General features: G+C 52.8%; 6 protein-coding genes and 1 non-coding gene across 7 annotated transcripts; 4 read left to right on the forward strand and 3 right to left on the reverse strand.

The window, feature by feature from the left end:
* The first annotated feature begins 540 nt into the window (after positions 1–540).
* QC761_400870 (uncharacterized protein) lies at positions 541–2,882 on the forward strand. The gene is made up of 3 exons (XM_062878371.1): positions 541–1,656; positions 1,716–2,339; positions 2,405–2,882. The coding sequence occupies exons 1-3, from the start codon at positions 1,499–1,501 to the stop codon at positions 2,484–2,486; spliced, it is 864 nt and encodes a 287-aa protein (XP_062731788.1). The 5' UTR covers positions 541–1,498; the 3' UTR covers positions 2,487–2,882.
* Positions 2,883–3,055: 173 nt separating this feature from the next.
* On the forward strand, positions 3,056–3,137 carry QC761_0061300. Its single transcript has one exon. It is a non-coding gene; the product is annotated as a tRNA-Ser (tRNA).
* Positions 3,138–4,834: 1,697 nt separating this feature from the next.
* On the reverse strand, positions 4,835–7,780 carry QC761_400880 (uncharacterized protein). Its single transcript, XM_062878372.1, has 3 exons — positions 7,196–7,780; positions 6,595–7,102; positions 4,835–6,538 (listed from the first exon to the last, which is right to left on the reverse strand). The coding sequence occupies exons 2-3, from the start codon at positions 6,770–6,772 to the stop codon at positions 4,848–4,850; spliced, it is 1,869 nt and encodes a 622-aa protein (XP_062731789.1). The 5' UTR covers positions 6,773–7,102; positions 7,196–7,780; the 3' UTR covers positions 4,835–4,847.
* On the forward strand, positions 7,743–11,099 carry QC761_0061320 (uncharacterized protein; the record flags this gene model as incomplete). The annotated part of the gene is made up of 2 exons (XM_062872580.1): positions 7,743–9,123; positions 9,178–11,099. The coding sequence occupies exons 1-2, from the start codon at positions 8,931–8,933 to the stop codon at positions 11,097–11,099; spliced, it is 2,115 nt and encodes a 704-aa protein (XP_062731790.1). The 5' UTR covers positions 7,743–8,930.
* Positions 11,100–11,122: 23 nt separating this feature from the next.
* On the forward strand, positions 11,123–13,720 carry QC761_0061330 (uncharacterized protein; the record flags this gene model as incomplete). Its single annotated transcript, XM_062872581.1, has 3 exons — positions 11,123–11,240; positions 11,296–12,377; positions 12,439–13,720. The coding sequence occupies 3 exons, from the start codon at positions 11,123–11,125 to the stop codon at positions 13,273–13,275; spliced, it is 2,037 nt and encodes a 678-aa protein (XP_062731791.1). The 3' UTR covers positions 13,276–13,720.
* Positions 13,721–13,996: 276 nt separating this feature from the next.
* Positions 13,997–19,230, reverse strand: QC761_400900 (uncharacterized protein). Its single transcript, XM_062878373.1, has 5 exons — positions 17,384–19,230; positions 17,154–17,332; positions 15,775–17,083; positions 15,441–15,704; positions 13,997–15,385 (listed from the first exon to the last, which is right to left on the reverse strand). Exons 1-5 carry the CDS (start codon positions 17,870–17,872, stop codon positions 15,209–15,211), a joined length of 2,418 nt encoding a protein of 805 aa, XP_062731792.1. The 5' UTR covers positions 17,873–19,230; the 3' UTR covers positions 13,997–15,208.
* A 3,966-nt stretch (positions 19,231–23,196) lies between these two features.
* Positions 23,197–24,666, reverse strand: QC761_400910 (uncharacterized protein; the record flags this gene model as incomplete). Its single annotated transcript, XM_062878374.1, has 2 exons — positions 23,197–23,587; positions 23,639–24,666. 2 exons carry the CDS (start codon positions 24,664–24,666, stop codon positions 23,353–23,355), a joined length of 1,263 nt encoding a protein of 420 aa, XP_062731793.1. The 3' UTR covers positions 23,197–23,352.
* Positions 24,667–25,545: the final 879 nt, after the last annotated feature.

The following is a 25,545-nucleotide window of genomic DNA, read 5'->3' on the forward strand; positions in this document are numbered from 1 at the left end:
ATTGGACCGCCCGGGTTTCCGTTGATGGTTGCAGGCGCTCTGAAATCTGCCTTGTTGCCCCTGCCAAGACATCTTCGGCTTTTGGGCCCGCGACCCTTCAGGAACCGGTCTGGACGACTTGCCAACTCCTTCAGACCTCTCTAAGCCTGCAAACTTGCAAACATGCTCGTTTTCCCAGCCGAACCTCAGGATCAGGTGCTGGGAATCTGGTCAACATTGCGAACAACTCTTCAACAACCACAAGATGGCCATGCCCAGCTTGGCTCATTGACGTAGATGTCGTTGCATCCCCACATGTTTGGGGCTCTTCAGTGGATGGCAGACGTTAGCCCAGTTCATCCCGTGCAACCTGCCAGCGTGTCGTTCGGTTTCATGTTGAGCCTGCTGGGTTCCTGGGTTGCGCAGGTACTGGAAGTTGTCCTTGGGAGACGCATAAAGGTGTGGTGGGGCGGCCGTTTCGTTTCCCCTTTTTGATGTCAACCTGCGCCTCACTTCCCCTTTTTGCAGCCCAAAAGAAGACTTGCATGAAGGTTTCTGGTCTGCCAATCCTGCTGCTGCTCATCATGGTCTTGTCATCCTGCTTCGAGAGCCAGAGCTTGGGCTCGATTGAGGTCATCGATGCGGCCCGTCTGATCTCATCAGCCCTGTTTTTCTGCATATATATCTCAGGGATCTCTGCTAAGATATCACGGAGAGATATGCAATACTCTACATTTGTCCAGGTCAGCCAGTTTGTGCAAACTACCAACCTTTCTACCTGGAACGCTGGAATAAAAGCTCGGATTATACCCGGACGCCACGTACCAAAACTGGCGAGATATCTGCCGAGGAGGGCTGATGAGGGGACTGGAATGACGGAACATTTTTTGCTTGTTTCATGCCCTTTGCCAAGTTCACAGTGAGGCTCCAATCAGCACTGCCCTCTCAGTTTGGCAGCTCGATGGATTCAGATGTGGACTGATCCAGACCTTTGCATCTCCACTTGGACGCGATCATGTCAGGGGTGCGCAGCCCGCGCCCACAGCTCCGGTCGACAGCCATGCATGCCGATGGCGCCTAGAGATGGGAGGGTGGAAACGTGGCGGGCAATATAGATGCATTTATATCTGCTCTATTTTCCCGTGCTCTTCAATTTCCTGTTCAGGTTCTCTGCCTTGGTTGCTTGAAGCTCCCGCCTTTCTTTTCGTCTGTTGCTGATATCAGAGGTTCTTGTCTTTGATCATCACTGTCCTTCTTTCGCTTTTTCCCGGTTTTCGAGAAACCACAGGCCATTCATTTTTTTCATTTGTTGATATAGCTCCTTCCCGAGTTATCATCACTTTTTTTTTTTTTTTTGGACCTCTCGTCGGCTCTTTCCCTGAGACCACAGCAGCACCGCACCTGTGTCTTGACACTCACTCTTATTTCTGAGCCACAACCACCGCAGCAGTCTTGTGTGCTGTATACGTCTTATACCCAGTATCTTTTATCACCCTCTTTTCGGGGGCCCACCGTCATCATGCGTTTCGACACCATCGCGTTCGTCTCCCTCTTTTCTACCCTCGCCTCGGCCGGTGCAGTCCCCAACTACCCCGGCCTCAAAACACTGTGGTCGGATGACTTTGCCGGTGCTCCGGGTCAAATGCCCAACAGCAACCTCTGGAACATCATCACCAAGTTTGTTTTCTTCCCCGTCCCCTTTCTTTTCCTATGGTTACTAACCCCCCCAACCTCAGCCTCAAAACCAACAACGACCTCCAAGAATACACCACCTCCAACACCAACCTCCAGCTCTCGGGCGGCGGCACCGTCCAAATCATCCCCCGCCTCAACCGCCAAACCAACAGCTGGACCTCTGCCCGCATCGAGACAAAGGCAGTCTTCACCCCCTCCCCCGGGAAGGTCACCACCTTTGAAGGCAGCATCCGCTTCGGCGACCACCCGGTCCACATGAAGCAGGGGATCTGGCCCGCGTTTTGGATGCTGGGCAAGTCGATCCACCAGGGCACGCCCTGGCCGCAGTGCGGGGAGCTCGACATTATGGAGACGATCAACGGCGTGCCGACGGCGTATGGGACTGTGCACTGCGGGAGTGTTCCGGGGGGCCCGTGCAACGAGCCGGTGGGGAGGCACGGGACGATGGGGATCAGCCCGACGGGGTGGCACACTTATCGGATAAGGGTTGATAGGGCGAGGGCTGGGGCGGGGGGCAGATGGGAGGATGAGGAGATTGTTTGGGAGGTGGATGGGAGGGTGTTTCATACGTTGAGGGGGGGGGAGGTGGGGGATCAGGGGGTCTGGGGGACGCTGGCGCATAGTCCGATGTTTTTGATTTTGAATGTGGCTGTGGGGGGGGACTGGTGAGTTTTTTTTGTTGTTTTGACTGATGATGAAGTCTGGATGGATGCTAACAAAGTGGAAATAGGCCTGGTGCGCCCAATGCGCTGACTGCGGACAGCTATGGCAGTATGATGGAGGTGGAGTACGTCGCTGTGTACTCGTCATAGATTTGTTTGGGACAGGGGCTCTTTCTCTGCCGGTAAAAGGCTAGAAAGTTTGTGTCAGAATATCGATGGACGATGGATGTCACTCTCGTTAATGATGCACGATGTTTTTGGAGGAATGATACCATGGAAGGTTGGATACACAGACAAAAGGCTTCTCTTCTTGAGATGTACATATTGCTTGTTCCTCGGCCTGAGGCTAGATTTAGTGTTGGAAAGTGTCTTTACCCAGCGGTTTCGAGCGGTAAGATCTGTTGAGAGATGACACCTCAAGACTTGGCTGAGCCTCCATGGCCTTGTGCTCCATTGTTCTCTAATAATGATGCTCGGTTTGGGAGCTTTAGTTTCTTCAATAAGTTGCTCGGCTCCGATCGAAACACGTGCGAGTTTCAATTCGAACTTGGGCGATCAACATTCGCAAAGAAAACATAATGTGTTTTCATATTCCCCATCAACTGCATTAAAAAAAAGCTTTATTCTCTCACCAATGACACTATCGAGTGTTGTGTGGTGGTGCAAATGTGGAGCCAAAGACGAGTGAGGTTGCAAAAATTATCAAAAGAAGAGATATCCGACGTGGGCCTGATTCGAACAGACGCTCCCGAAGGAACAAGATTTCTAGTCTTGCGCATTAGACCACTCTGCCACCACGCCTTAATGTGCTAACCCAGAGAGAATTTTGAGAATATGACTACCCCTCCTACCGGTCAAACAAATGCGTAGGGTCTTTGTTTGCACTCAAAATGTGAGAAATGTATGAAGAAGGATCAGGGTGGTGAAAGGCCTGGCGGTGATGCTCCGTTGTTTGCACCGCCAAAGTTTTCGCCGCATCTTCTTAATAAGAAGGTACCTACCGTAGTAGGGACGTGCCATGTTCCCAGCAATAAGAATAGTCAACGGCGCACGAAGCAGGCGTAGTAAATATGTGTCGCCTCACCTTTTGGGAGTGGTGTGCATACCTATCTCCCGTGCCGCCGCTCTCATGATGACGGGGTGTGAGGTTGCAGACATGGCCTGGGGACAACTGAAAGCATAAAATGAGAAACCGATGAGCCGTCAAGGATGCAAGACGAACTCCAGGTGTGGGATTATCATTTCAACATCAATGACAGCAGATAAGGGCACCACCCTACCTCCGTCTTGTTTTGCCCATGTTTACCAAGGTCGGTGTTCCGGCCACAGGCATCGTACCTATATCTTCCGGATTGAATGTTGGAATATCAGAAAGGGGTACAGTAAACTCCACAGTGCCGATTGTCGGCTTATCCGATTTTGCCTGCGAATCTGACAACCATATCTGCACTTTTATCTGGTCTATCTCTCTGTGTTTTATTTTCGGCACTCGGGTCTCTCGGCAGGAGACCGGGAGATGTTTGGAATCAGGTAATTCTTTCCGAGATGCTATCATTTCGTTGATGATCCGGGCTGGCATTATTCCAAGCCACAGATCGCCTGGAGATCTTGCACGCTAATAGAGGATGACAATGATCAACCGAGGGTGAAGAATATTGTTGTTCACACCCCTTCGTCGGACTTTTTGAAAGCCACATATGAAGAGAAGAATTTTAACCAAAGAAAAGAACAAACCCACCCCAGGTTCGGATGTCAAGCCTTAAATTGTGTGCCTCGGAGATAGGAGAAGAGTTACATAAACACCTCTGTAGCCGGTGCCATCATCTACGAGATTTGCAACTCCCCTCTTCTTCCCCTTCCCTAAATCTTTCCCACGTAAAAAAGCACGCCGACAAAAATTCAAACCGGCCAACATCTCAAACTCTCAATCACCCCGTTCATGTCTCACCCTCCAACCTAAAAACCGAACCGGTCTCAAAGTCCCGCAGGAAAACCCCTATATTCAATACTCGTGACAGAAAGCGGCCCGCTGGTGGAGGTTACAAAAAAGAGAGCAAAAAGAACAGTGTGAATCAAGGTGTGATCATGTATGTCTCACCTTCCGCGCCGCAGACTTAGGTGTGTGACACCGGACTGGGCTGGGCTATTCCGAAACGCACCACACCATCACACTGATCGATGCACGTTGCCGTTGCTTGGCGACATCGAGATCGGGCCCTTATGTCGAGGCTTTAGGTAACAGCTGGAGGTGTCGTGGGGATGTATTACTTGCCACGAGTCGTTTCCACTAATGTGAAGTCCTCTCGTATAAGCTAGAAATCTGACCAAAGCTATCACATACGACCATAGACAACTGAAAATACGGGATCCCGTCCGCTCTCCCCTAGTCAAACAGTTGATCGGCAGATTAGTACTCAGGTGGGTGACCACTGGGGAATCCCTGCTGTTGTATGTTTTTTGTTGCTTTGTGCTCCACTAGGTGGAACCCCCTTTTTGCCCCTTTTGGTTCCTTCAACCTCTCGCCTTGATGATGTCGGCCGCCTTCTCGGCAATCGCATAGACCGTTGCTTGCAGAGAGGTGCCGATAATCAGAGGAATGACACTAGCATCTACCACACTCAGCCCCTTGACGCCATACACCTTTAGGTCAGACCCAACACACCCTCCCAGCTTTTCGGGCATCATGGCGCATGTGCCAGACGGGTGGGCCAAACTGGCAAACAATGCTAACCGATTTGCCTTGAGATAGTCCGAGATCTCTGTGTCTGTTTGGTACTCCGCGCCCGGTTGTGTTTCCGTCGGGCCCAGTTTCTGAAGAGCTGGGCTGGCCCAATACCTGCGAGAGCGCCGGACAACCGCGACGGCAAGTTCTTCATCGATAGGGTTTATGAAGGTGTTGTATTGTACCACTGGAAGACTTTCTGGATGAGTCAAGTTGAGCGTTACGGTACCCCTGGAAAGAGGCTTCAGCAGCGGAGACGGGCTCTGGCCGTTGCCACGTAGAGGCTGGGCTGTGTATGATGATGTGTTGGTCGTGAACCGCTGCGCCAGAATGGCGCGTTGAGCTTTGAAACCTCGAAGAAGAGCCGAACTGGTGCTGTAAATGGCTGGTAAGTACTGCCTTGCATCCTGTGCTAAGAGCCGGGAGGCTACGGAGGCCGCAGCCGAAGGTGACAGGACCTGTGCAAGTGAATAGTAGATGATGCTGTTGCTGTTGGCAGCTGCGACTGGCCCTGTTCTGTTGGTGAGGTATTCTTCCCAGACGGTCGCATTGTACGTGGCGTTGTTCGATATGCTATCGGAGTTGGGAAATGACGGCGTGGAGAGGTTGAACCACAGCACAACTGTCGCATGGTCTTGAAAGTTGGCCCCCACAGAGGGCAGGTCTTTCTCAACCTTGATACCAGCTGCCTTGAGCACCGATGCGGGACCGATGCCGCTGACTTGCAACAAATGAGGAGTCATCACAGCTCCTGCTGCCAGGATGACCTCCTTCCGTGCATAAACGTTGCGAACCTTGGCGTCAAAACTGGAAACGACCCGCACTCCCTTCGCTCTCAAAGACTTTCCGCGGTCGAACAGTAACTCTGTCGCCGTCTGACCGATGACAAGACGCAGATTTGAGCGAGTCTTGTTGACAGGGTCGTAGTAGGCACTGCGTGCAGTCGATCGGGTCATGCCGCGGGCATCAATCGTATTTGTTGACCAGTACGCGCCTGGCCCAAATCCAGAAGAGGACCCTGGTGGAAAGGTAACTCCGGGTTGTTGTCTGAAGCCTTCCCAAATTGTATCAATGTCAGGGTACTGGAAGTTGGAGATATGAACCTGGACGGGGCCTTTTCCATATGCGGCAGAATTCCAGGTGATATTCCACCGGTCCACCACGTCGGGGTTGGGAGGAGTGAAGGCTGTGCTCTTCTTGAAGTAGGGCAGCAGCCCATTCCACCCCCAGCCTGGGTTGCCCAATTCCTCCCAAGCATCGTAGTCTGCCTTGCTTCCGCGGTCACATCCCATGCCGTTGACAACTGTTGCGCCTCCAACAACAGCTGCAACAGTCACATTGTGTCTAGCATTGTAAAGCTTCGAATTTGGTGCAGACCGGGGGTTGAGTAGAACGCTTGTGTCGACGGCGGTGGAATACCAAGGTATGATGGCCTCGGGTTTGTCGTCAAAGTAGCCTCGCTCAATCACGAGGACAGTGTCTGAACAACTGTGGTGTTAATGATATAACAAATCTGTTGCATCTCGTCAGACATACTGTGGCGATTTTCAGTCAGCCGATTGGCAACCACTAGCCCCGATGTCCCTCCGCCCACAACGACATAGTCGAAGGTGCTGCTGTCAGTCGCAAAGTGATGGGAACCTGTAGCAGCTGCGGAGTGAACTGCCAGAGCACAACCCAGCACAGTCAACGGTGAAGTCGTCCCGAGCCCCATTTCGTCTTTTCAACGGCGAAGGGGATGGCAAAAAAGGGAGGAAGTGGACGAGCAATGCTGAGAATAAACTAAGAGATATATGTCGGACCGCGCCACGATTGCGACTTCTAGAGGCATTGCGACGTTTACGACACACCATATTGGCCAGAATCAGCTTACTGCATTGAAGAGCTCCGATAGTCCTGCAGCAAGCGGGGTGCTGAAAATGTGGTAGGGTCGTTCATTGGCTATGCGGCAGCTACAAGGTAGGGTCGAGAGGCATATCATTGCTGAGCATACAGGAAGAGGTAACATTCTTGATGCTATATATCGGCGAAAGTGACGTTCTGACTAAGCGCCAGACGTCTATCGATTGTTACCTATAACTCAGTTCAAATGCCAGCAGAAGCCAGGCCCGAAGAAACGAAGAAAAGGGGGACATACCAGAGCCCAACCAATTGCCAGGCAGGCGAGTCAACCAGACAACTTGAAAGACCTGCTTGTGGTGTGTCTCCCCCTGTTCGTTATATGATCGTAGACTTGAAGTTGTCAGGGCCCAGGATCGGTGATGGTGGACTGAGGTGCGGGAGAATATTCGATTGCTTCTCAGCCACACACAGACCACAGACCACAGACCACAGGGACCACGAAGAGTGACCCGGGGCGTGAGATTGAGAGAGCAAGGTGGCTAAAGGGTGTGTAGCACAATCTGGATCCTGTCTCCGCGCCATCGTTGGCCAGCGTGACCGTTTCGCGATGTGTGTCGCAGAATGATCTATATCCAGTCAGCCATGTTGCGGGGTCAAACGTTGGTCAAGATCCGGATGTGTGCAGAACCAATACAATCCTCCAATATAAAAAGAGATACTAGCCAAACTATACAATCTGTTGCCTCTTTGACAAAGCATAAAACACAGAGTACAGAGAAGCGCCCACTTAATGGGACTATCAGGTGATACAGGCTGCAGGAGACATGGCGAATTGTCGGCGAGTCGGCAACGTTCCTTCCTGTTGAGCTGTGACCAGAACATGGTGCCTTCCCCTTCTCGAAGTCGCGCGCAGCAAAGGAGGACAGGGCTGGCACCTGCCTGTCCAATCGCCCTGCGATGCTAAGATGAATATGGCAACAGGCTCCTTCCCGACCCTGACAGCCGGGTAAGATTTCTTCTTCTGGACACTTTTCTTCCACAAAGCCCGACCGCACTTTTTGGTTACCCTCCCGTTTCTCTTCCATTTCGAGACAAACCGTCGCTGGGTGGAGGTGCTCGATTCTGCGGAGTGCAGGGTGATGGTCTGATCTGTCACCAGAAAAAGAAACTCGCCTTCGAGTCTTCTGTTGGGTCGTTCCAGCGCTGATTCAGCAGAGATGTCTCGACGACGGTCTGTGATAGGCCTGCCACCACCTCGTCCTCTGTCGCACCTGTCGTGAACAGGAGAACAAACTCATCCCACCACCATTGGCCGGGTCCCCAGACAAGTCATCCAGAGCGGTCTAGAGCCCAGGGTTCATCCCACAGACTCATACACGATACGGACCCTGTCTTCCTGCGATCGGCCAGCCACCGGAGCAACACAGCTGCTGTGGCCAGCGGACAGCGTCTGCGTCAACATCTCTTTTGGGCCAGCGTTTGTCACATCATGGCTGCCCTGACCTCGCACTGTGGCGTTCAGGTTGTGCCTTCCGGCCGTCTACCGACGACGACACTCGATCCCCGGTCACTCCACGCTATCCCGTTATCGCCAGCGCGCAATATCTACTGCATCTCCAGGGTTGTTGCTGTTGCTTTTTGCTGGGACGAGTTGGTGCTCGCCACATCCACCACCTCACCACCACGTTTCCGGCGTTCCATGAGAATCATGGCTTGTTGCACTGCCTTTCACCACACCCCTCCCCCTTCCCCCCCTGAGCACCCCCTACCCTGCTTGCCTTTTATTCCATATTTCTCTTGTGTCTCCGCGGCGCTCGATCTCATCCGAGGACACAAGTCAATGACCTCTTCGCTCTTCGACATCCTCCTCTGATAGCACCATCCATCTTCGCGAGAACGACCTCGCCATTTTTACACCATTATCACGACGCCCTCTGCGTTGTTGTCTCCGCCGCCTCCATCCCCACGTGCCGCAAAGCCACCCCTGAGTCCCTTCCCGGAATCAAGTGAGGTTGGCGCCGCGTCCAGCCATGCTTCTTCACTGGAAGGACAATCCTGTAATATCATCAACAGCTCTTCTTACGCAAGAGACCAAGTCTTATCAAGGTCCCTTCTCAGACCCTCGACCATCAACCCATATGTCCTCGCCAGAGCTGGTCGAAAGAGTCTTTCCCATCCGCCTATCTATTCTTGAGAACTCGCCATATCTGCGAAATAGTGATAGTATGTGTTCCTTCCACCCCTGCGACGTCAATCATGCTGACTCAAAATGCCCAGCTGCTGGAGTTGCTCTCTCAGTTGTTCCTGTTCAGGCAGAAGATGACCATTCTGTGATTGGTGAGGAAGCCCAGGTGGCAGCCCCCACTGGGCTTGTCCCAGGGCCAGATCCTCAAGCACCGTTGATAACACCCGAAGCTGTTATCGAACATGGCCCTGACGAGGCATCGAGATCGTCGAATAATTTGGTGACGGACAGATTTGAATACACCGTCATGAACGACGGGTCACACGGTGTCTTTCAGGGCACACGACGAGTTGTCACCCGTTGCGAAGATGAGTTGATCCACATCCCCGGAGCGATTCAATCGCATGGTATGCTCGTGGCTCTGAAGCGGCGAGCAGAAGGAGTCTACATTCCCCGGATTGTGAGCGAAAACTCGTTCCAAGTCTGCCACTTTCACCCTGCGGAGATCTTTGCCCTCGACAGCTTCAACAAGGTGGTACCGACATACCAGCGACCACTGTTTAATACCCAGCTAAGAAGTGTGAGAACCACGTACGAGATCACGAGGAAAGAGCAAGAACCTGTGGTATTCGACTTCTCCTTTAGCGATCCCGAAGGACTTATTATTCCATGCTGGTGCGCTGTTCACTACCTTGGAGGCGAAGTCGACTTGTACATTTGCGAATTTGAGTTGCAGGACAACGCATTGCACCCCATGGCCCATTACTGGCAGGCCGATGTGCCGCCAAATCCCATCGACACTCTAGGAAGCGACCACATGGATCTTGCCACTGTCTCAAGCATGCAGACTCGCAGTCAACCTGTCATTTCCAGTCCAGACGCCCTGTGTGGCGGTCTTGGCCCCAATGCATCCTCGGTCGAGGTCGTCAACGTGGCAACCAAGATTCAAAAACAATTCTCGGCCGCAAAATCGGTTCCCCAGTTGCTGGATTCTATTGTCGGCGTGGTTAAGGAACTCTCAAGGTTCAACCGGGTCATGGTGTACGAGTTTGACCAAGACTTCAACGGCACAGTCGTCGCCGAGCTCATGGATCCCGCCACAAGTCGTGATGTTTACCGTGGTTTGCACTTTCCACACACAGATATACCACCTCAAGCACGGCGCCTGTACATGGTCAACAAAGTTCGTGTGCTTTTCGACAGAACACAGACTACCGCCCGGTTGGTGGGGAGAGACCAGAAAGACATCGAAACCCCATTGAATCTCACACACTCGTATCTCCGAGCAATGTCGCCGGTCCATCTCAAATATTTGGAAAATATGGAGGTTCGATCTTCCATGTCTCTGTCGCTCGAGTCGGAGGGCAAGCTTTGGGGGCTGATCGTTTGCCACTCATATGGACCCACGGCAACGCGTGTACCTTTTACGGTGCGGGAATTGATATATTTTGTGGGCGTCTCAGCATCGACCTGTTTGGAGAAGCTGCTCAACGCCGACAAGCTCAAAGCTCGGCGCATCATTGAGACACTTCAAGACCAAAAGAGCCCCAATGAATGCATCACGGCATCGTCGGACGAGCTACTCAAACTCTTCGAGGCCGACTGTGGCTTCCTTGTGGTGGAGGGTGAGGCTAGAACAATTGGGCGACTGGCAGCATATGCCGAGGCCGTAACACTGCTCAAGTATTTGTTCTTCCGAAGATCGAGCAGAATACTCGTCTCGAGCAACTTTTCCCATGATTTTCAGGATCTTCACTATCCAAGCGGCTTCAAGGCAATTGCCGGTGTCTTGTACATCCCATTGTCGGGGACGACGGACGACTGTGTGGTGTTTTATCGACGAAGTCAGCTTCGAGAGGTTCACTGGGCAGGGAAGCCATCCCTGGCAGGCAAGTTTGGCACGCTGGAACCTCGCAACAGCTTTCAAAAATGGACCGAAGTGGTGGATGGAACCAGCAAGAACTGGACACCAGAGCAAGGTAGGCACCGCACCATCGTGCCATGGGACGAATGACGGACTGACCGAAACTAGCCACCATGGCCACCATGGCCCAGCTTGTTTACGGCAGCTTTATCAGAGTCTGGCGTGAGAAGGAATCCGCTGTCAAAGAGACAAGGTTGAAGCGTCTGCTTCTGCATGATGCATCACACCAAGGTAAGCGATTCAAGGGAAGAGATTATCCCATCCCAATGCTGACATACACCGACAGTGCGAACACCCCTGAACGCCGTGATCAACTACCTTGAGATGGCCCTCGAGAAGCCTCTGGAGGAGAGCACCAAGCAAGCTCTCACGTCGTCCTACACGGCATCCAAGTCTCTCATCTACGTCATAGATGACCTCCTGAATTTGACAGGGAGCGCAACTGGGTCGATCCCGCAGCTCTCCAACCTCTTTGATGTGGGAGTCTGCTTGGAGGAGGCCATGGAACCTCTCGAGCGGCTGGCAAGGGAGAAGGGAATCGAGGTTGTTCTAAAACCCTGCACAGGAGCTGTTCGATTCGTGCGCGGTGACCCATCCAGTCTCCAACGGGCCGTCTCCATACTGGTCGCCAACGCCATTCAGCATACAGTCAGGGGGCGGGTGTTGGTCGAGTGGACTACAGCGTCCAAGAAAATGGAGAGCTGCACGATGCACATTTCGGTCAGCGACTCGGGCCCCGGTCTCAGCGAACGAGCCCTCGATGACATGTTTCAGGAATTTGAGCAGGTTCCAGACGAAGACTTTGACGAGCTCATGGGCCAGTCGCTGGCGCCGAGGGACAATGTCCTTCGCGTCGGTGTTGGACTAGCCTTTGTGGCCCGCTATGTCAAACAACGGAACGGGCAGCTGAGAGTCAAGTCAGTCAAAGGACTTGGCTCAACTTTCATCATCGAGGCGCCCTTTATCGTGGTATCGCGCGCACACTCTCTGGCTGCACGTAGGGACGCATCCCCGCTCCCAGCATTGCCCATGCCTGGACGCCCGCCGGTTTTGGGGTCGCTTCCCCCCAAAACACACGACATCACACCGGCAGGATCGTCAGGTGCGGGCCTGGGATCCAAGATGGGTGCCTCGCCACCCATCGTTGTGCCGACACCAAGCATTTCGCCCATGGACACGGCGCGGACGCCGACGACACTCTGCTTTACCGTCCTGATTGCCGATGACAACATTATCAATATCCAAATTCTCAACCGTCGCCTGACCAAGTTCGGTCACAAGGTTCTTGTCAGTCGCGATGGCCAAGAGTGTTATAACATGTTTGCGGCGAATCAAGCTACTACTGATTTTGTCCTGATGGATCTCAACGTGAGTTCCGTTGCATCCTTCCGCACATGCTTGCCTTCTCTAACCAGATACTCGTGAACAGATGCCCGTCGTCGACGGTTGGGCATCGGTTAAGATGATAAGAGACCTCGAAAACGCCAGACCGACCCCATCTCGCGTTGTCCAAGCCTGTGGCCGTGTCCCTGTCTTTGCCATATCTGGCATGCTCCGGCGTGGAGACGAACAGCGGTACAAGGATGTGGGCTTTGACGGCTGGATGCCCAAGCCCATTGATATGAAACGACTCTCCACCTACTTGACCGGTGCTGTTGACGCACCAACACGGAAGCAAGGTGTTTATCAAGAGACACACTTTGCCATGGGCGGGTGGTTTCCCGAGGAGACTCTCCCACCACTTGTTATGGAGAGGCAGTTGCAGCCGGAAGAGGAAGTCCTTGAGATTGAACATGTTAAGGAAGAAAATCCCGAAGCAGCTTACATTCCTCTTCCGGTGACAGCAATGGAGTCTCCATCAGTGCCGAGGGCTGATGACTCCTTCTTCCCCAGCAAGGATTGGAGCGTACCGCCAGCCAACGAAGACGATCATCGGATGGCTTGTCCTCTTCCACTTGAAAAGGATGGTGTTGGCCAGAAAGAAACCCCCCCTCCTGACAGCGCCATCGCCATCCAGTCCACCATGAATACGCCCGCGGTGGAGGCTAACCCGGAGATTTGGAGCCTGCATCAACCTCAACCACCAACGGACAGCATTGAAGCAGTGCTGGAAGCTGATGAGTGCCCTCCATCGAGTGAGGGCGCAGCAAAGCCAGTATCTGGCCAAGGTCATGCCCAGACACCGGCAGCGAGATCGCTTCAAGTGGACCCCTTTTCTGAATACTGCTCGCAGCCAGAGGTATCGTCCCCTGCGAGGACGATTTGAACAGTCTCATTTCTCCTCTGTTTTCTTTTCCGTTTGTATAGTAATGATTTGTTTATGCTTTCTTGTTTGCGGCCTACTCTCTGGCGTTTTGGTAAGGGGTTGGGTGTTGAGACGGTCTGGAACAATTTACGATAAGGAACAACATTTCCGGATGATCAATGGGTGTTTGTTGTTTCGCCATGTATTTTGTGTCTCATTTGTTCTGGGTCATCTAGGCGGCATATTGTTCTTCCTGCTGTCAGCCCCTGTCATGGAGCATAAATCTCGAGCATTATTTACAGGCAGCACATTGGAGCAAAGAAACAGCTACAAAACTTTTGAAATTCTGTTGCGAGGGGAAACAGTGGAGTGAGTTTTGTGGCAGGTTGTTCAAGTGGGTTTGGATAAGGGTGTGTGTGATGCAATAATAAGTAAATAGTCTTTAAACAAGGAGGTCCTTTTCTACTAAAGAATGTAAGTGTTGTTATTGATGGGCATTTATCGACGTTTTGCCACCTCCATCTTCTTGTATGGTTCTTCTGATTAGAATCAAGTATCACCACACAAGACAAAGGTTGTGTGTCAGTCAGAGTCCACACGAACAGAAGACAGGGAGCGAAACAGTGCGAAAATTCAATGATGAGGGGGAATATAAAAGCCTATAAAAAACAGCTAGTAAATACACAGACAACCACCCTCCCTACCCTTTCTACCACCCGCCCGCCTTTCTCATTTCCCTCCTGCCACTAACAATTCAAGACCATTCCCCCACCTTTTCTTTCCCTCCCCTGAAATCCATCCAATCCACTCAAACCCCACCATTATAACTTCGTTTGTCGAACCGGCATCTGTTTTCGTACCCCCCTATTTCAAAGCGATTTCACCCCATTGAAAAAACACAAAGTTTGTAATAACAATAAAAAGAGGTGATAAATTCATTCCATAACCCGTTATCTTTTCTCTCTTTCTCTCTCTTTCATTGCTTTCTTCAACCCATCACATTCTCATCTCCGCCTTACCTCCCCCCCCCAAGTTTCCACCTCCAACCAGCTAGAGATGGAAAAAGCAAAAACAAAACACAAAAGCAACTTTTACACAACGACTTGCAACAACCAATACAAACAACACACACCGAAAAACTTTGCAAAAATGAGATGAAAAGAAAAAGGGGCATGTGTGATAACCGTGTGTGTGTGTGTGATATCTCAAGTTCTGAAACAAAACAAAACAACAGATATAAATCGAAAAATCAAAAATGAAAAACAAGAACACAAAAATAGTGTATGTGGTATTAAAAGGACCTCCTAGATCCATTGCCTCCCCCATCGCTACCAACCCCAGTCTTCCGTCCAACGCTTATTCCACCACCAAACAAAAAGTCAGATAAACAAACACAGCAGAAAGAAAAGAAAGGAAAAGTGCGTTTGTTGGAAGATGGGAGAGTCGAAAAAAAAAAGTAAACACCAGAGAAATAGAAACAAAAGCAGAGTGAGGACCGACACCCCATGCATGCGAAGCCAACCCAGGACACCGACCCGCACCCATACGCATCCCAGCTCATATAAACCATTTACTTCCTTCTCAATGTTTAAAAAGACAAGGGGTGAGAAACAACTACCGAAAAAAGAAAATATGACCGGTTGACTCTGAAAGAACCCATGGTGTGCTGAGAGTTGCAGAGTAAGAGCGTGATTGTAAATCGCTGCTGCATGTATAAAACCGAATAAACAAAGAGCCTTGAAGAACTGCTGATATCGAGAGAGTATAGACCAGAAGAAAGGCGACCATGGGAATCATGAACCCCAAATGGCTCACTGATCCTGACCAAGACAACCAAGGCTGCTTGAGAGTACTCGCGTTGAGAGGGCCTGGATAAAGCACCTCAGCTCGTACATACGACTTTCGCAGGACTCCGGGGCCCTTATGGTGTGTGTTGAATGAGCAGAGCGAGATCCTAATCCGCCGTGCCAATCGTGTTCGTCCCGTCGTCCATACCAAAACCTGTACCGCCAAAGTCAAAATTGCCCACACCGTCATCGCCGTTGGCGCCGTCGTGAAGGAATGAATCAAAGTCGAAATCGGTCAGAACGTCGTTAGACTGCGTGGGGTCGGCAAATCCAAGAGGGTATTCCTGACAAATCGTGTTAGCAGACCGAGGGGTGTGTGGAAGATCTAGGGGTCCCTACCATTGCGCCTGTATCCATGTACAAATTGTTGGGATCCTGATGTTGAGGGCCGGCCACTGGTGGCGCTTGGGGAGGAGGCTGTTGGACAGCTGGCTGGCCGTTGGGAACCACCGGACCAGCGTTGATGTTCTGGTTCTTTGCAAAGTTGGCCGGGTTCGACGGGGTGATGGGCGTCGCTGGTGTTGGCGCCTCCTGCGCATTCTCGTCGCCAGCAGGCGTGGCCGCCGTGTTGTTGAGGTTATTGTTCGTCTTCTTCTGTGCGGTCTGTTGTTTGTTAGCATCACGTCGGGCCAAAGGGAGGCACAAGTCTGGAATCCAGGAAATAGCGGCCTACCTTGGCCTTGGAATTCTTGGTTTCCTTCTTCTTCGGCGCAGGCTTATTGGCAGCCTGTGGGGTAGGGGGGGCGGCGGTGCTCACTTGGGGTGACGATGTGGCGTTGCGAGAGTTTGCAGCGTTCGCAGCAGCATTGGGCGCCGATGGGGGGCCCATCGTCCGCTGCGCCTGAGTTGGTGTTCCTTGGATCTGAGGAGGAGGTCCTTGACCGGGGAGTTGTCCGTTAGGCCCGCCTGGAGCCCACTGCATTCCCGGACCCTGCATGGCCTGCCCCTGGCGCTGCGCCATCATTTGCTGGTGAGCCAGCTGCTGTTGGGGGTTGAACTGCGGGTTCGGGTGCGAGTTTGGAGGGCGCATGCCGGCACCGTTCATCTGCATGTTCACAAACTGCGGGCCTCCGTTGGGAACCATGTTGTTGCCATCCATAAAGTTCATGGCGTTCGGGGAGCTTCGGGACTGGACGGCTCCGTCGGGAAGGGGAGAGCCGCCCATGTTGGCAGCGTTGTTCATCTGCTGGGCGCGCTTCATCTGCTCGGGGTTGGGGGAAGCACCGCTTCGGCCTCCTGGCGGGGAAGTGCCCTGCTGGAAGCCTTGGGCATTGGGTCCTGGGGGTCCGCCGGGGGGTCCGTCAGGGCGAGGCATGTTGTTGGTGCCAAGATCCTGCTCCTGGCGAGCCATCATCAGCCGCTTCTTATTCTGCTGCTCGAGCAGCATCAACTGCATCTGATAGTCCTGCAACGCATGGTTGCTACCGCCCGTCGCTTGCCCGTTGCCTTGGACGGGCCTCATGCCGGCGGCGCCCATGTCGTTGGGATTGTAGTATTGGTTCAGAGTTGGGGCGTCGGGACCTTGGGGTACCATCGGGGAGCCCTGGCCTTGTGGACCGACGGCGTTTGCCATGGGTTTGTTGGGCATCTGGTTGCCATGGTGCTGTTGGAGGTTAGCCGAGTACGTGGCAAGAGACTTTGCTTGTACGTGTGGAGAGGCAGAGATGAAGGCCTGGAGCTGGTCAGGATTCAGCTGCGTTGGGTTGATGCCATTCTGAAGCAGTAGTGCTCGTGCTGAATCGGGGCCGTTTCCTACCTGCTGCTGACCCGGCATGCCCTGCGGTCTCCCGTTCGGCATCATGACGCCCGCTTGGGGATTAAACGGGGCGCCGCCGTCAAGGCGCGGTCTCTTGGATGGGGATGGTGCATTCTCGGCCGCCGCTGGCGATCCAGGCCTTACCCGGTTGCCTTCCATGTCGGAGGGGTCGCGTTGCATCTGGCCGGCGACCTTGTTCTGCTGGAGCATCTGCATCGTTTGAGGGCTATCGGGTTATGGATTAGCACGCTGTCCCGCAGTGGCAAATCAAGATGGAAGAGAGGTGCAGAACATACTTTTGGTTGTTGGCCATGGCAGCCCTCTGGAGGTTGTTGCCCGGCTTCACACCCATGTTCATGGCGGCGCCATTTTGCATGCGCATCATGTGGTTCTGGTACTGCTGCTGATTGTACGCATCGGGACGCATGTTGCGCAGCAGGTTTCGCTGTTCTTCTTGCTTCATACGAGATTGTGCCTACATGATCGCGTTAGCCAAGCCCTGGGCAGAAGCCACATATCACTGTACCTGAGTATGTTGAACATATTGGTTGACAATCTGTCCTCCGGGTTGGCCGGGAGTCTTTTGGTGCGAGAACATGGTCCAGAAGAGAGAGAACCAGTCAAACAAGAAGCAACTCTCGTTGACATGCACAGGCACGTTAGGCGCGGGCAGGTCGTCTGGTCGCTTGTCGAGGAGGTCCTTCGAGTCTGTGTCCATGGGGTCGTCGCCGAGACCGTTGCTATGCCCCGGACTTTGCTTCTTGACGTTGATGTCGCTGTCGGCGTTGAGGACAGCACGGGCGCATTCCCACATGCCAGAGCGGATGAAGTACTCGTAGATGTATGTGTTGAGCAGCGTCCTGTGCTGGTCAGAGCCATGGCGTTGGGCGACTTGGGGCGCGAGGCCGCCATTGTTCATCATGCCCATGGGAGCGTTGACCGGGCCGCCCATGCTTGCCATGCCTGCCATGCCTGCCATGCCTGCCATGCCTGCCATGCCTGCCATGTTGTTCATAGTTCAGGCGGGAGGGAGAGCAGACCTGGTGTCTGCTCGGGTCGGGTAGCGTGTTTTTCGCGTGGCTTGTGGTGACGTGAAGAAAATGAGGGTGCGATATCGCCGGGTGGATATGACTAGGTAGGTGACTGTTGCTGCGGGTGAAGGTGCAAGCGGTTGATTCGAGATGCAAATTGAATGTCTCGGTCGCCACCTGTGGCACGCGGTGCGCTTAGACCCGGCAGGCGGTGGGCGTCTCGGGGATTGAAGACGTGGAAAGCGGAAGCCAGTTCGGAGGTGTTTCGGAAGTGGAGGAAGCAGACGAACTGCAGACGTGACACGGTCGGGGACAAGTGCTGCGACCTTAACGCAACGATCGCGATGGAGCAGCAGACCGTGACCGACAACAGACTCAGCCAGAGATCGGGGAGGGGAGGGGGCTGGGCCACAAAGAGGTTCTGGCAGCTGGTGGGCACTGGAGGCGGTGGTGGTGGTGGTTGTGGTTGTGGAAGGGGTTGAAGGAGAAGAGGTTGGTTTGAGTTATGGGGTCAGGGTCGTTGGAGTCGCGCTGGTGGTGGTAGTGGTTCGGCGGCGGCGGTGCTGTTCTGGTGGTTGGCGCAAGGCAATTGTCGTCCTCAGTGGCTCACCCGCGACTGCTGGGCCAATGCGGCTGGATGGGATATGTCGGCGCGGCGACACGGGGACCATCAAAGTGACATGGCTCGGGGGAAGGTAGATGTTGGAGGTATCGGCGAGCAGGGACCAGTGCGGTATGGGGTAGGGCAGCCGGAGAGGAAGAGAGGAGGATGGGGGATGGGGGTTGGGAATTTTGAATTTTCAGCGTCGCTTGAGCGCAATGGGGGGGGGAAGAGCACAAGAGCAAGCAAGGTGATTGGGGATGGTCCTGTCACACTCTCCTGGGACGAAGCCTCTGCACTGCGCAGTTTCTAGCACGCCCTGGCCTGGCTGCCCGCGTACTTTTGATACCAGACATCACGGCTGCCTTGGCATTCGGGCGAATGAGGCACTCATGCATCATGGTCAGGCAGCTATTGCAGTAACGAGGCCTTGGCCCTCGATTAGCCTCTCTCACCTGTCATCAATCGTCAAGATTCCAATTCTCTTCCAGGTTGTTGGTCATGGTTGACCCAGCACCCAGCAGAGCAGTTGGAAAATGCAGCTTTGGGCAGCCTCATAACGCATCGGCCAACGGCCAGTCTGGATGAGCTTCAATGTAAACTAACTGCCGTTGGCTACCCTCCTCCGAAAGGGTTGGTGGACAGGAGCGTTGACAATGGCAGCAGCGAGCAGAGACAATGGCATCACACGGGGAAGGGCTGGAAGTTCGTCGGCAGCCCGCGCCGAAAAAACCTCCTGACATCAGCGGGATCACGGCACGCAATATCGGTGCCACGTTTGGCAGGGATTTGTCAGGTCCTGGTTGGCAACAATCACTGTTGGGCATCTTTGGTTGTGCTGCCTCGCTGTCGCTGCCATCATCACAGTCCGTGGACCCCTTGGCCACGGCCCGTTGATTTAAGCTTCAGCGGGCGCCAGATCCACGCTAAATTAAAATCGATTCTTGAAGGATGCAGTTATGCAGATGAAAATCATCGAAACGGCCCGTTGCAGCTGGCATGTCGATCCCGATCCCGTGACTTGCTGTCCTTTCCCCCTTTCCACTTGGCATTGATTTGAACATCTGACAGCGGCCGGCCCAGCGCCTCCATCGGCCGTCGGCAGCGTCTCCCTTTCAGTTGCAGACCTGAAGAATCATCAGGGTCGTCACAAGGGGACGTCCATGGCAAGCTGTACCTTGCATTAGCCCACTGCTGTGGTTGACCGCTCCCCACGGGCCTGGGTCAGCCCAGAGCGTGTGCATTTTCCAGCTTGGTTTACGGAGTACATATATGAACCATCTTTCCACTCCCGGGAATCGGTCCATGACCCATCCGGCACTTCACTTCTTAGGGGGGAGAGTAACAAGCAGGCAATGCCCGCCTGGCAAATGGCAAAAATGCGGGGGAATTTCCATCCCTCCCGCTGTGATCGACAACGCCATGGACAGAGAAAACCTGGGGAACCTCCGCCACGGCATCACCCTGTGGTGTGACTATTTGAAACGACATTCTTTGGTAGAGGGAATATTATCGAATTCGCAAACTTTTACCTCAAAATCACCAAACCGGTGGGCACAGTCAGGTGAAAAAAAATCACGGGGTCCAAAATTACCTGAACTTTGCTTATCTCTGGGACTGGTAAGGCGGCTTATGGGTGTCCATGCAATTAACGGGTCTCTCACTCCACCTTGATGCATAATCAAGGTGTCTCTCACAACCTACCTATACCAAGGCAGGCCGCCTCAGACATCTGGAAAAAGAAGTATTCGTTTCATACTTTAGATATGATGCAACTATTGAACCGCAGAAAGTGGCAAGAACCGCATGCCAACCTGGGACCCAACATTCGAATCACCAGTGTTTCAGCTCCCCCCAGTGGCCTCTGTCGACATACTGCGGCCCCAATGCAATGCGGAATCTCTCAAAATTTATGTTCTGATCTTCAGGAACAGCAAAAGTTCCTCCAATCGACCAGTCACAATCCAAGAGACAATTACATCGCAGATTTTGTCTCCGAGGCCAATGACCCCTGACCCCTGGAGCCCGTCTTCTGTCCGTCTTGCCGGCGAACCACTCGTATCCTCCGCCACATAGTGACACAGACACCTGCAATATTATATCATCAACTGAGTCTGGTGGGTATAGCACCTATCTTTGGCTTTCAGTGCCTCCCACTTCTTAAGCTCGGCAGCATTGACTCTTCAGACCGCGGTACTTTGTTCTCTCACAGAGCAGCTAGCCAGATGTTCAAGATCATCCGAGAGGCTAAATGCAGGTAGCCGGGCCTGCAAGGTGTAAGGGAGAGTGGCAAGAGAAATACATGGTCTCCAAACATCGCATCATCTATCGATGAGGTAACTTGCACTTGTTGAGTTCAGCACCTTGAAGCTCTCATGGCCGACTTTGCTTCACCAGTCATAGCATACCCCTTTCTCACGACTCTCTCTTACACCTTCAGTATGTCTGATCCATACTGGCAGACAAGAATACTGACATGGAACTTGAAGAAGGAAGAAAAGGTATTTTCTGTAGCACTTGGCCTTTGCTGTTGCTACCAACCCCCACCCACCCATACTCGTCCTCATCCAACCTCTCAACTCACTAGGTAGCTGCCGGATGACCCAGCTGCTCTTTGACTTCACATTTCCAACGCCTTCCACTTCTCCGCTTCCGCCTCGTGATAAACGAAAACGTCGCATACGAACCGCACATAAGCTGAGAACATCGCACTACACAGTTGCGGTAAGAATTGTTAGTCCACTGATAGCTTCGAGTAACAGGAGTGCATGATATTCTTGGCTCTTACTATCTCTTGATCGGCTCCCCCATCTTTGCTTGAATCCAGCCTTTTTGTGACGCCCAGGCGTCGAGGTCCTCCACCTCGTCAAGCTCTCGTGCCCACTCCAGTATCGTGTTTCGATATTTCTCCTTTTGATCGAGGTGATACTCGATCATAGCGTCGCTGAGGCTGTTGAACTGGGTTTCTGTGAGTGTCATGTATGGTTCGCCTTGAATCTTGTGGAGCAATTGTACTGGGCGTTTGTTGGTTAATGTGAAGGTTTTGTTTTGGGGTGTTGGATAAAGGAGTGATCGTTTGGATTCAAGTTCAAGGAGGGAATAGATTGAAAGAGCAATAAAAAATCTTTTCTGTTAGGAAAAAGGATGGTGAGTACTGCGAGGCGATAAAGGGTGATAAGTGTTCGACTGATTCATTCCATCTCCATTGTTTCCGGCCGTAGACTCTGAGTTGGAACAGGTATTCTTTTAGCTGAAATTATGCGCCAAAGTTGCTTCTTAATGCGTGCTTCATACTATTGTATAGAAAGCCTTCTTTTGTAGCCAGCAGTTCATCGGCCACAGGACAAGACTGTGTTCAAAACCTGCAAGCTCCATTTATTTTGCAGTTCATTGGCTGCCAGTGAGATAAGGTATTTGACTAAACACTACATGTGATTTCTGCGTAGGTGGCTACAAAGCCGCCGTTCAAAAATAAGGTTTCAGACAGGCGCCTGACCAACACAACAATTAATATAACGTACCTACCTCAGGTAACGTTACCTGACTTTGCACACGTCGAGATCTGATCCCCAAACTTCGGGAAAAATCATCAACTTTGCTCACAAATTCTTAGTACAGCAGAATGTCGTCGTCAACCTATATTGTAGGCCCTGGAGGATCTGCAAGAACGAACGGCCTGCAGGTGTCAGGCATACAATCGAGTGTTGATCTCATCCTCGAGAGTGTCAAGCATGAGGAAAAGCTTCTGCCCAGACACAAAATATTTCTAGGTGGGATAAGCCAGGGGCTTGCTATGTATGTTCGTTCCTAGGTGTCCCCTTCTCTGTCTCTCATGCAGTATTGCTGATGGGAGAGGAGGTTTTGCCGGCCTCTATGGGTTTTGCAGCTGGTTCCCACTGGTGGATGAAGCCTCATCCGCAGCCCGCCAACAATCGGATCTCATCGGACGGTTTACCATCCTGCAACACCCCTCTATTCGAGCGACCCAAGGAAGGGAAAAGACCTACCAGCACCGGTACCACAGCTCGCCTCAACGCCCATTTTGCTTGAACACAGTCAGGACGACGCCGTCATAGCCATAAAGAACGGCAGACGAATGTGGGATACTTTGAAGAAATTTGGGTTTCTTGATGTTGCATGGCATGATTATGGTGATGGGGGACACTGGATAGATGAGCCTCCGGGAGTTGAGGATGTTGTTGCTTTTTTTTACGCAGAGCTGTAGGCGAGTCAGTTACCTCACCTGCCCGGTAACATGGCTTCTCTCTCCAACATAGTCAACAGGCCTTGAAGGATAATCGGTATGCATTTAAAGATAATTCATAGAGTCTTTGAATACTAGAAAAAGGTCCTGGAGCGTTTATTATAGGTCTCAAAGAATGGTCGGGAGGCGTATTTGACTACCTATCGATCGTTGAGTCCTTGAATTTTTGTCGCAGCCTCTATCTTTCTGTCGAAAACGTGAGGGGTACGGCTTTAGCAATCCCAACATTTAACAGGCTGACCAGGGCTTTCTCCGTGCCGGGACTGGCTGTAGGTGCAGAAAAGTTTTGGCACTTTGGTGGCGACAGATCAGGGTGCCTGGGGAAACCAGACCAGGCGCTGCCACCGAAAAAATTGTTAGACTTCTGGGACCGGAAAGGATGACGAATGCAAGGACGCCACACGACGAAGGATCTTTTCACCATCACAGGCATCACCACCAATGCAAAATTAAACCTCATTATCCGAAAACTATATCCCAGCTAGAATCGAAAGCCCCCTTCTCCCCCGTCCATCACCCCTTTTATCATCCAGGGCAAGCCATCACTGCCCACTGGAACCCATCATGATGTCATCCCATCATATGTCCTCTCTGTCCCTCTAAGGCCCGGTAGGAAACTCACAGCTTCCCCCAATATTCTGCAAATAAGCGATGTTGTTAAACTCGACATCGAGCCCCCCAATCTTCCAGATGTAGTCATTCTGCCCCTTTACATGCTCCGACTCGGTATCCTCCAACTCGCCCACGGTCTTGAGAATGGCAATACCCCTGACAGGCTTGGCCTGAACATGGGGCACGGCAAAAGTAGCAGTCCAGATTAGGGTGATCTCAGCGCTATCCCACAGTCAGTAACAGTATCTGAATCACATAACAAAGGGTACATACCAGTCAACAATCTTGTGGGTGATGATCAAGGGGAGGTTATCAGGCATAACATGCTGGTGCTCAATGAACGCCTCCTTGCTAGGGAAGGTGACTGTTCCCAAGGGGATGCCAGCGAGGGAGTTGATCGAGTCGGAGGTGTCGTAGAAGTTGTCGGAGAGGTAGTAGGCGTCCTCGTCGTTCCACTTGGAGATCATGCGGACGTAGGCGTCGATGATGACCTCGGCGGCTTGGTCGGAGAGGCAGCTCTCGGTTTGGCCGGCTGCGGGGAAGCGGATGGGGACGCTGCCGTTGATGGGGCGGGTGATGACGGGGATGGGGGTTTCGGGGGTGACGGGGGTGGCGGGGAGGATGGTGACCGAGCCGTCAGCGGTGCTGTCAGTGTCATCGTTCAGGTCGGTGCCGTCAGTAAGATCAGTGCCATCGGTGAGGCCAGTACCGTCGGTATCATCAGTGCTGTCGCCGCCAGTAAGATCAGGAACGGTGATGGTTGAGTCATCGTCATCGTCACCGTCAGGGTTGCCGCCGGTGAAGTCGGGAATGGTGATGGTAGCATCATCGTCACCATCGGGGTTGCCGCCGCCGGGGAGGGCGGAAAGGGTTACGGGACCACCGTTGTCGACGCCACGGATGTTAGGCAGAGCAACTGGGGTGTTGGGTCCATTGCCGGTGCCGTCGTCCGTCCCGTTGTCACCGCCATCACCACCATCATTGCCGCCATCACCACCGCCGTTACCAGCGTCACCACCGTCGTCACCGCCCTCATCGCCATCGCCGTCGCCACCGTCTGTGACATCTGGAACCGTGGCTGGGACATCGACAGTAGGGACGTCGGTGGGAGTGGCCGCACCGTCCGTGGTGGAGGAAACCCGGTCGTTCCAAGGATCGGGGATCCATCCCTGAGAGTCGGAGTTTGGACCCCTCAAAGTATCTACCAGGTCGTCAAAGACTGGTTGGCGTTGTCTGATAGGTCTCAGGGTAGCCGCCGCTGACAACCCTGTGAGGGTCAGGAGAGGGATGAAGGAGCGCATGTTGACCGACTCTGAGCTGTTGTGTGTTGTAAGAGAGTGTGGGTAGAAAAAGCGTGACTGTGATGATGAAATAAGGAATGAGAAGGACAGCGGCCCGAGAGAAGTGACCCTTTTATTCTTGTTTTCTCTTCACTCAAACTTGAAATTTCCTAGCCTATTCCCCCCTGATCGACATCAGGACTTCCCCACAGGAGCCCTACTGCGGGTTGAGACCGTCGGATATGGGCATGTCTCTCGCGTGAGGACCTCATCTGTGAATGCATGCGACCTGTCAATTGCCTGGAAGCCATACAGCCGCACTGGTGATCATCATTCATCATCTCAACGGCGTCAGTGAGGGTTTGCTTGTGGTGATGATAGTCTGGCTGATGGCGGGGGCTCGCTGAAAGCAATGTTATGAATGGTTGAAAGGGAGATGGCGTGTATACGAGCATGTAGCTGCCCTTGAATTCCATTGAACGCAACGAATTCCTGGCACTCTCCTCTTGGGATGTGTGGAATGCTTGATACAAGGCGTGACACGGCACATTGCCGTACAGGACCAGCTTTCTCCCGGCAGTGCTAGGTAGGCTTGCCGGATGGGCATCATCCACTTGCCGTGTCACGGACACCGGGGGTCGCCAGGTAATTGTGAGCATCGGTCTCTGCATGCGCCTGCATTGCGCCGTGGTCCACCCGACGGGACAACGGTGATGTCTCAACGCACAGGCTCGAGGAGATAATCCCGTTGGGCCGAAAAAGACTGTCGTACATGTGTGTGTGTGAGCTTTGACAGCCAGCGGAGAGTTTCGTCCTCGGAATTGTCGTCGACAAAGGTGAGGTCGTGTTTCTCATGGGAAATGTATCCCGTCGTGCGTTGCCATTCCGGGTTTCGTAACA

The sequence above is a fragment of the Podospora bellae-mahoneyi genome, chromosome 4, assembly GCF_035222275.1.
Source record: "Podospora bellae-mahoneyi strain CBS 112042 chromosome 4, whole genome shotgun sequence".
Taxonomy (NCBI): domain Eukaryota; kingdom Fungi; phylum Ascomycota; class Sordariomycetes; order Sordariales; family Podosporaceae; genus Podospora; species Podospora bellae-mahoneyi.